This window comes from Rana temporaria, chromosome 3 (genome assembly GCF_905171775.1).
Source record: "Rana temporaria chromosome 3, aRanTem1.1, whole genome shotgun sequence".
NCBI lineage: Eukaryota > Metazoa > Chordata > Amphibia > Anura > Ranidae > Rana > Rana temporaria.
Window position 1 is genome coordinate 491,083,335 of NC_053491.1, and position 10,873 is coordinate 491,094,207.

The 10,873-nt window shown below is 41.7% G+C and overlaps 1 protein-coding gene across 1 annotated transcript; it reads right to left on the minus strand.

The window, feature by feature from the left end:
- Nucleotides 1–6,912: 6,912 nt before the first annotated feature.
- On the minus strand, nt 6,913–9,478 carry LOC120930817 (E3 ubiquitin-protein ligase Midline-1-like). Its single transcript, XM_040341995.1, has 2 exons — nt 8,494–9,478; nt 6,913–8,457 (listed from the first exon to the last, which is right to left on the minus strand). The coding sequence occupies exons 1-2, from the start codon at nt 9,352–9,354 to the stop codon at nt 7,507–7,509; spliced, it is 1,812 nt and encodes a 603-aa protein (XP_040197929.1). The 5' UTR covers nt 9,355–9,478; the 3' UTR covers nt 6,913–7,506.
- Between the last annotated feature and the right edge of the window lie 1,395 nt (nt 9,479–10,873).

Sequence of the window (10,873 nt, forward strand, 5' to 3'; positions counted from 1 at the left end):
ATATACAAGTTCGGTGGTGGGATCTCACACACTGTATGCATGTCACCCGGTGCATTGAAGAGTTAACATCCCTACATGCAAATCAGTCTCTGATTAATACAGTGATTTTATATCTGCTGGAGAACCTGTTGAAAATCCACTACTACTCATACTATCTGTGGACAATTTAACTATTATATTTATTTTTAGTTAAACCTGATTGATACTATAGGAATCAAATAAAACTAAATAAATATTAAGTGTTCAATCCAATATATTAATAAGTGCTCAGTCCACAGTAATATGTTCAGCTCCCATAGACTTCAATGGGGTTCGTCATTCTGGTTAGAATATTTCCCCAAGAAAAGTCAGCCTTGCTTTTTGGTCACGCAAGGACCAGATAGATCGTGCCATTAGGTTGGTGCCTAGGATGGATATCTTCCCCTTGTGGTTAAATGAATCAGTGGTCCAATGGCTCAGATGGTAGAGATACAAAATCAAGAGAAGATGGATGCTCTCATAGTGTAAAAATGCTTATTTATTGCATTTGCTCCCAAAGAAAACACATGAAAACATACGAAAACGTGTGTGCCCAAAATGTCCGGTCAGTTAGGAAGCCACCGGGCAGTTCGCGTGCGTTCTACCAAGACCGGAAATGACGCACCGAGAGTTCCCTCTGACGCATTGCGGCCTCACGTGACGTCCTCGGAAGCAGGAAGTTATGTGCGTGCCTCCATCTTAAATACAAGATACAGACCAGGAAACGCCCACACCACCCAAACATTTACAATGCCAATTTTTGCATAAAAACACAATTAAAGTAGCGGTAAACCTTCAGTTTTTTTTTCACCTTAATGCATCCTTTGCATTAAGGTGAAAAAACACCTTGCTGTATCCGCCCCCCAAGCCCCAATTTTACTTACCTGAGCCGCAAATATCCGAGGGCCCGATCCCGCGTCATTCTCCCCATGGCTGATTGACTCCTCATTGCATAGATTGGTAGCAGCGCGTCCATTGGCTCCCACTGCTGTCAATCAAATCCAATGACGCGGCCCAGGGGGTGGGGCCGAGTCATACATGACACAGGAGCGCGCCCCTTTGGGAGAGAGCTTTACAGAGGGGGTTAGTGGGGGGAGCCACAAGAGCCGCTGTGGGACCCCAGAAGAAGACGATCAGGGCCACTCTGTGCAAAATAAACTGCACAGTGGAGGTAAGTAGGACATGTTTGTTGTTTAAAAAAAAAAGTGAACCTTTAGTGTCACTTTAACCACCTAAGTACCGCCTCCTGCACATATACCTCGGCAGAATGGCACGGCTGGGCACAAGCACATACCTGTACGTTGCCTTTAAGAGCCCAGCCGTGGGTCGCCCTGCGACCCGGTCCAAATCTCCGGGACCTCGCCCGCAGGACCCGATCACCGCCGGTGTCCCGCGATCGGTCCCCGAAGCTAAAGAACGGGGAGAGGATGATCAGTGACGTCACACCTACAGCCACACCCCCCTACAGTAAGAATCACTCCCTTAGGGCACACTTAACCCCTTAGCGCCCCCTAGTGGTTAACCCCTTCACTGCCAGTGTCATTTTCACAGTAATTAGTGCATTTTTCGCTGTAAAAATGACAATGGTCCCAAAAATGTGTCAAAAGTGTCCGATGTGTCCGCCATAATTTCGCAGTCACGAAAAAAATCTCTGATCGCCGACATTACTAGTAAAAAAAAAATATTAATAAAAATGCCATAAAACTATCCCCTATTTTGTGAACGCTATAACTTTTGCGCAAACCAATCAATAAACGTTTATTGCGATTTTTTTTACCAAAAATTAGTAGAAGAATACGTATCGGCCTAAACTGAGGAAAAAAAATGTTTTTTTTTATATATTATTTGGGGATATTTATTATAGCAAAAAGTAAAAAATATAGATTTTTTTTCAAAATTTTCGCTCTATTTTTGTTTATAGCGCAAAAAATTAAAACCACAGAGGTGATCAAATACCACCAAAAGAAAGCTCTATTTGTGGGGAAAAAAAAGACGCCAATTTTGTGTGGGAGCTGTGTCACACGACCGCGCAATTGTCAGTTAAAGCGACGCAGTGCCGAATCGAAAAAGGGGCAAGGTCCTTAATGCGCATAATGGTCCGGGTCTTAAGTGGTTAAGGAGTAATGCTTATCCATTGCAACACACGTGCAGCAAAACTTATAACAAAAACTTTGTTCTAAATACAATACATTATAAGCAACGCCCGTATGGGGCTGCAAATGCTGTATGTGCTGCCATCTTGTGGACAAAAAATCTAGATGCAAAACTAGAAAAATGTATCATTCAAAATCAGTAAAAAAACAAAAAACAAAGACAAAAATGCCCACATTAATGAAAATATATAAAAATCAATTGCTAATTAAAAAATTATATATATATAATTATAAATAATTATTGTAGCTATGCAATTGTCATCAATTTATAAATAAATGAAACAATCCTTAAAAATGTTGATATGAAGCAGTTTCTATCCATATCAATATTTAAACCTTCTGGATTTAAAATGCATAATTCATAAATCCATCGTGTTTCATTTTTTGACATTGCTTTACGCATATCCGCACCCCACCAATGTCGTTCTGTTTTTGTCTATGCCACAAAAATGTAAAAGGCCGGGGTCTTTATTATGGTATAATCTGAAATAGTTGGAGAGACTGTGTTCCCTGGACTCCTTTTTTTATATTGTTTAGATGCCCCCCTGAACCTGGTGGCTAGCTTGTGTGTATGGCAGCCAACATATTGTTGTCCACATGGACATAAAAGTAAATCTGTAACTTGAATGCTCTGACAAGTGATGAGTTTTTTTATCCGGTAAGATGTTTGAGTGACATTAGATTGAAACATTGTAATTTTTCTGTGTCTGTTAGTTACCGTCCTACAAGGTTTGCATCTGCCGCAGGAGTAAAACCCCTTTTTGGTTCAGAAACGTGCCCAGTTTTTATGGGGGATCCGGCACATTGTGAACCAACGTGTCCCTCAAATTCGGTGCCCTCACAATGTGCCGTACATTTTTTATTGTTAGGGTAATGTGATCAGGCCCTGCCTGATTTTGTGCGCTATATATTCTGTGTGAATTTACAATAAAGAGTTCCAGTTTGCACCTAAGCTAGTGTCGTCTAGTGTCGTGGGTGCAAAATAATTAGCTATAATACCTGGTTCCTGACTGGAGGAAGCTGTATCTTGATGAAAGCACCCAAGCTGGGAGTTTTTTGGACGTTCTGTCACACCTCCTTTCTCTTTTGTTTCTTTTCTCATCACTCCTTTCTCCCTGCTCCTCCCTCTCTTACTTTCTCTTTTATTCTCCTCCCTCCTCCTTCTTCCTCTCACTTCTCTCTTTCTTTGTCCCCTCTTTGTTTCCTCTCCTCTTTCCTAAATTCTCTATATTTCCCCCCTTCTCCCTCCTCTATATTTTATTTTTCCTTCCTTCCTTTCTCTTGTTATCCTTTCTCTCTCCTCCTCCTCTCCCTTCTCCCCTCCTCCCCACTCTCTCTTCTCACTTCCCCACCTTCCTCTTTTGTCTCCCTTCCTACCTTCTCATCCTCTTCTTTATTTTCTCTCCCACTCCGTCAACTCTCTCTTTTTCTTTCCTTCTGCCCCTTTCTTTTTTCTCCTCCTCTCTTTCTCTTCTCTCTCCTCTTCTCTGTTCAATCCTATCTCTCCTCCCATATTCTGTGATGTAATTTCCTCCTTCCTCAGTGTCATTTCCTGCCTTCTCTCCTACAAGACTCGCCTTACTAAAAACGAAAAAGAAAATATTTGGACAGCCGCACTCCTGGAAAAGATTCCTGAATTGTCCTTTAATGGTAAAATGGAATACACTACAATCCAGAGCAAAAAGGTGAAAACGGGATACACAGCTGATGTTTCGCACCGATACTCAGTGCTTACTCACAGCTGACACTCTAAAGCAGGGATCCTCAAACTACGGCCCTCCAGCTGTTGTAGAACTACACATCCCATGAGGCCTTGTAACACACTGACATTCACAGACATGACTAGGCATGATGGGAATTGTAGTTCCTAAACAACTGGAGGGCCGTAGTTTGAAGACCCATGCTCTAAAGAATACATTCAAAATAAATACTCTTAACATGGTGATCACATGATCAGAAGAGGACCAATCATGGATGATATCTCATTAAATGAAAATGGCCATCACATCTTAAAAAGAGAAAAAATATATATATAAAAAATATATAAATAAAACTAGTAATAGTGAGCTGCCAAATTAAGCTAATATATATATATATATATATATATATATATATATATACCGTATTTATCGGCGTATACCGTGCACTATTTTGCCCTGAAAATCAGGGCAAAATCGTGGGTGCGCGATATGCGCCGATACCCGCTTTCCCGCTCCAAGTTTGAATACTGCGCCGGCATATACCGAGCGCAGTACACTCGTGTATAGTCGGGAGGTCTCGGCTACACTCGCGCTCACGTCCTGTATGTCCAGGACGTCAGCGCGACAGTAGCCGAGCATTGCCAACTATACGCGAGTGTACTGCGTTCGGTATATGCCGGTGCAGTATTGAAACTCGGCGCGGGAAACGAGCGGGGAGGACGCCGCAGAAGGACGCCGGACCCGACGAAGAGGACACCCGAAGCCGCAGACGGACGCCGGACCCGACGAGGCCGCCGATGGACGCCGTGCAAGACACCAAACTGTAAGTACAAAAATCTTTTTTTCACAGGAATTTCTGGGCAAATTTAGGGGTGCGCGCTATACGCGGGAGCGCACTATACCCCAATAAATACGGTATATCAAAAGTGAGACCAAATAAAATGGAACATGGTTTGTATAAGTATTAGGTGAAACTAATTAATTAGTGGGAGTCTAACAAAATTGCGTATAATGACACAAGGCGGCTAAACCTTTCCAATTTACCTGTGATAGTCAACTGTGTTATGTGAATACAAATCAATAGACATACATTAGCCAACGTAATGTGATATGTTAAAAAGTAAAAAGTCTTAGGTGATATATAAAATAAGTGATAATATGAAATGTCTTCTCTAATGTAAAGCTGAACTCCGGGAAGATAGAAGAGAGAAATGAAGGCGGCTCTGTAAACATGAATACAGCCCGGAGTTCTGCTTTACTAGGAAGTGAGACAACCTTATTATTCCTCAGATATCTTCCAGAGATTTCCCAGAATTCTCTCCTGTCCATGAAGATGTGGATTTCCAGGACTGAAAACTGCCGATATTGATAGAAACAGCAAAATGAGGAATAAAAACTTTTATAGAATATATAAAGAACCGTGTGGGCTTTACTGGTACCAGAGAAGGACAGTGACACAGAAATTCATAAAAAAAAAATATATATTTATTACAAAAAGTTAAAACATGTTAGCATTATAGTCATAAAATCATAAGGTCAATGCTCATTTTGGCTGATGCAGGTCAAATAATTACACTTCAACAATATTCCTTTGCTAATATGTCAACGTGTTTCACCAACATTGTTTCCTCAGGAACTCAATATTTATATATCAATAAATATATATTTTTTTATGTATTGGATATTATAGGTCACATTAATCTGTATTGGATCAAACATTCTGATATTGTGATCTGGTTTCAGTGCTGATTTTTTCCTCTGGGATCTAGTGTGACACTCTTGGGCATTTTGTTTGAACATAAGTCCTGCCTGGTGATGAGGCTGGCTTCCTAACCAGTTGTGCTTCTTTATGTAGAACACATTAATGGCATTTTTATGCATGGTTCTACTGTACCACACGGCATATTACAGACTTTGCGGCACATCATTGGCTTTTACCTGGCTCTAATTGGAACATGTAAGTGGTCTAAAAGGACACAGCATGTTTACTATATATCATGTTGCGTGTTATTTACTAAAAATCCATTGTTTTTTTCTTTCCTTTTGGATAGGCCACATTTTCTTTGCAGACAAGATATTGAAGTCCTGAGGAAGCAATGTTGGTGAAACACGTTGACATATTAGCAAAGGAATATTGTTAAAGTGGAATTATATGACCTGCATCATCCAAAATGAGCATTGACTTTATGATTTTATGACTATAATGCTAAAATATTTTAAGTTTTTGTAATAAATATATCATTTTTTTTATGAATTTCTGTGTCACTGTCCTTCTCTGGTACCAGTATAGGCCCGGATTCACAAAGCACTTACGCCGACGTATCTCCAGATACGCCGCGTAAGTGCAAATATGCGCTGTTGTATCTATGCGCCGGACTCAAACTGAAACAAAGATACGCCAGAAAATAGGCTTCATCCGTCCAACGTAACTTTCCTACGCCGGTGTATCATGGGCGCATATTTACGCTGGACGTATTTGGTGCGCCCATTGATTTTCTATTCACATATGTAAATGAGGGAGATACGCCGATTCACGAACGTACGTCCATCCGACGCAGTGCACGTAAATTCATACGTCCGGCGTAAAGTTATTCCCCATATAGGAGGCGCAACCCATGCAAAGGTATGGACCAGGGAACACAAGCCGTCGTATTTTATGTTGTTTACGTTGTACGTGAATATGGCTGGGCGTAGGTTACGTTCACGTCTTAGGCAGTGATTGGACGTATCTTAGGGAGTAGTTCTGACGTGAATCTGAACATGCGCACTGGGTTGCGTCCACGGGACGGCACATGCGCCATTTGTTATTTGTATCTGTCGCTCGGCCCATCATTTGCATGGGGTCACTCCTCATTTGCATGGCTCACACCCACTTACACTTACGCCTAAGAAACCCAGTGCAGATTTGGGAGCAAGTGCTTTGTGAATACTGTGCTTGCCTCTCTGCGCTGTGTCTGCGTAGCATAAAGAAGATACGATACGGCGGCATAAATCTGCGCCGATGTCTGTGAATCCGGGACATATTCTTTAAGTGTAAATTATGGATGAGGTACCAATACATAGCCCAAATTTACTTTCATAAGAATAAAATAACCATCACCGATTATTATTACCATGAAGGAGAACTGTAATGCAAATCCTAACAGAAAAAAATATACAAAAATATGATTAAAATCAGCAACATTCACAGAGACAAACCTCTAAGTCCCGGGACTGTCCCTGGAATCCAGACACCCCTTGCAGTTATCGTTGTGTCAGATAATGAATTACATTTTATATTTGAAGGGAATCTGTCATGATAGAAGCATGGGGGCTGCCATTGCTAAAATCTGTTTGTGAATGCTAGTTCCCTGGCTTTCAAGCTGATGCTTTGCCTTCAATACTGTCTCAGTCTCTGACCCAGAACAAGTATAGAGATAAGGAATTTATATTTTTTTCTGATTCTTATTTACAGCATTCTTGCTCTCTGGGGCAAATACTTAAAGTGGTAATAAACCCAAAAACAAAAATGATATATATTGAAGCTTACCAATCTTAGGCCTTTTTTTCCTTTATTTTCCCCTGGTGATACTGCCAATAACACAATTCCTGTGTTAGGGTGGCTCCTCTATCTATGGAGCCACCACATACTCCAATCAATGATCTAATTCCATCACCCATTCCTGTGATGTCACCGGACTCTGGGCAGAGTTCTCACTTCTCCCCCCACATATCTTTATACAACCTTTCATTACATTAAACACAGCATGGAGGGGCTCAGTGAAGGTGGTGGTGAAGGTGTAGAGGTCTTGGATCGGGTCACACAGATCATAAAAGGAGATCCGCCCGGCCTCATAATCCAGATCTATCCTGACTCTGTTACTGGAGAAATTGGCAGCTAAGGGGATCACTTTACTAGCATTCATCACATAATAATGATCACCAGACCTGTCCAATCCCCAGGACTTCTTATTCTTTCCAATCTCTGACTTTCCTTTCATGTCTATACTGGGGTAACACATTCCAACTATCCATTCATCTGATCCCCCGACTTCCACATCCCAGTAATGTCTCCCTGAGGAGAAACTCTGACTGCTCATCACCTGAGGACAATACTGGAATCTCTCTGGTGTTTCTGGACGCTTTTGGGTTCTATATGATCTGGATACAGTTTTCCTGTCATCTGATATCTGTAGATTTTTATGAGCTGTGTTTACATCCAATAATATGTCTGCAGGGCAACACATCCCAACTCTCCAGCTCTCTGATCCCCCGACATCCCGGTAATGACTCTCTGAGGAGGAACTCTGACTGCTCATCACCTGAGGACAATCCTGAGATATCTCTGGTGTTTCTGGGTGATTCTGGTCTATATCTGATCTGGAAGCAGTGTTCCTATCATCTGATATCTGTATATCATTACCTGCTGTGTTTACATCCATTAATATGTCTGCATCTCCCTGTATAGAAAAATATACATTTACCTCTGTTATTATATCAGATAAACCTGTGTGTAAGACCCCCGCCACACCCAGACCCCCTCCATCATGGAGGAGCTTCTCATGTCTCTCTCTGTCCTCATTATCTCCATCCTCAGTATCACACAAGTCACCTGTGTCTGATTCCTGTAAGACAGTCAGTGGATCCGTCATGTTACACAGCTCCTCAATGTGACGCACCTTCCTGGACAGCTCCTCCTTCTTTATTTCCAGATCCCGGATGAAATCCAGTAGGCAGATGGAGATCCGCTGTGCCTGCCCAGAGATGCCCCTCAGGACTCTCTTCTCCAGGTATTTCAGACGTCTCCTGAGATCTTTAAACAGGACAGTGACTCTCTCGGTGTCACCAGCTGCTTCTTCTTCTACTTTCCTCCTGTGTTCCTGCAGACTCTGGACTCTTTCCTCCGTCTCCTCTCTCTTTGTCAGATGTTTCTGCAGAACATTCCTCAGTGTCTCCTTCTTCTTCTCAGAAGCCTCATCCAGTGACTTCATCTTATGTCCTTTATGTCCTCCAATCAGACAGCAGGACACACAGATACAGGTCTTATCCTCAGTGCAGTAATACTCCAGGATCTTCTTATGGACAGAGCATTTCCTGCTCTCCATGGACAAGGTGGGGTCACATAAGATGTGTACTGGGGACTTTTTGTGGACTCTCAGGTGTTTATCACACAGAGAAACCTCACAGTGTAGACAGGATCTAACAGCAGGTACAGGAGAGTCCACACAGTAAGTACAGAAGACCCTGGACTCCTGATCTGGCTGAGCAGACAGGAAAGTCTCTGCTATGGTACAAGGTTTAATTTTCTTCTGCAGTGCAGGACGATCCGGAAACTTCTCTCTGCATTCAGGACAGGAATATCCTCCAGACCCCTCCTGTGTATCCAGCACACGATCAATACAGACCCGGCAGAAGTTGTGACCACATCTCAGGGTTACAGGATTTGTAGAAATGTTCAGACAGACGGGACATTGCAGTTCAACTTTCACATCAGCAGACGCCATCGCTGACAGCAGAAGAGAAATGAAACTCAAAGTCTTTGGAGCTAGAAATACAATAGAACCAGTTACAACTCGTCTGCACGGGGCGAGGCTGAGCTCAGCTCTCCGTTGATTTGGTAATAAATCTTTCATTGTCAGATTAGAACAAGCCTTATGATTGTACACATTTACACATTATAAAAAACATTTTTTACATATTTTTTATCAAACAAAAGGTTTGTATTGAGCAAACGAAGTAAGGCATACAAATAAAACAGAACCCAATCGATACGGAAGACTGTCAATAGTAGTGTTGAGCAGAATATGCCATATTCGATTTCGCGATATATCTCGAATATATATTCGAATATTCGAGATATATTCGCTAAATTCGAATATTCGTGATATTTTATCGAAATTAATTGATTGCGATTTTTCGCTATTGCGAATGCGAAAATAATTGCGATTTTTTTAATAACTGCGGTAGGAGCGCTCTGATTGGCTTAGAATATTCGTGATATTTTATCGAAATATCGCAACATGCGAATGCGATATTTATTGCGGAATTTCGAGATATGCTGGAGGAGCGCTCTGATTGGCTCAGAATATTCGTGATATTTTATCGAAATATCGCAACATGCGAATGCGATATTTATTGCGGAATTTCGAGATATGCTGGAGGAGCGCTCTGATTGGCTCAGAATATTCGTGATATTTTATCGAAATATCGCAACATGCGAATGCGATATTTATTGCGCAATTTCGAGATATGCTGGAGGAGCGCTCTGATTGGCTCAGAATATTCCTGCTATTTTATCGAAATATCGCAACATGCGAATGCGAAATTGATTGCAGATATTTCGAAAACTGCTGTAGCAGCACTCTGAAATCGAATATGTATGATATTTTAACCAAAATACATATTGCGATTGCGATTTTTCGATCGCACATGCGCAATTGCGCGAACAACACGCGACCATTTCCTGGAGCCTTGCCAGTTTCCAACTTATGATCGCAGCGCAATCACACAGCAACATGGTTGGAAGCAATTTCAGTAAGTCTGAGGAAAAGTTGCTGATTTGTGTAAGTATTTTGACCACTGTTATTTCATCATCTTCAACTGCATTTTAGTCTAGTTTAAAAGTTAGTATATATGATCAGATATTAGTATTTCACAAAAAATGTGTCTCCTGCTTTTACAAAACTACAAGTCCCAGCATGCCTGGACAGCTGCAGACACCCTGGTTGGCAAATGTGTATTTAGGCACTTTTCCTTGTTATTTAGCATAATGAATTTAACATTTTTTTGGACATAGGACGTATGCGAACGTCCTGACTTCAGTGTCCTCAAGGCCCAAGGACGTTCGAATACATATTGCCCTTTAGATGTTGCAGAACTACAACTTCCAGCATGCCTGGGAATGCTGGCACTTCTAGTATTGTAAGTTCTGCAGGCCCCCGTTTTTCAGGCCTTTATGCACGGGTCTCTAAACTGTGGCACCCTAGATGCAGCAAAAGTAAAATTCTTAGCATGCACTGACAG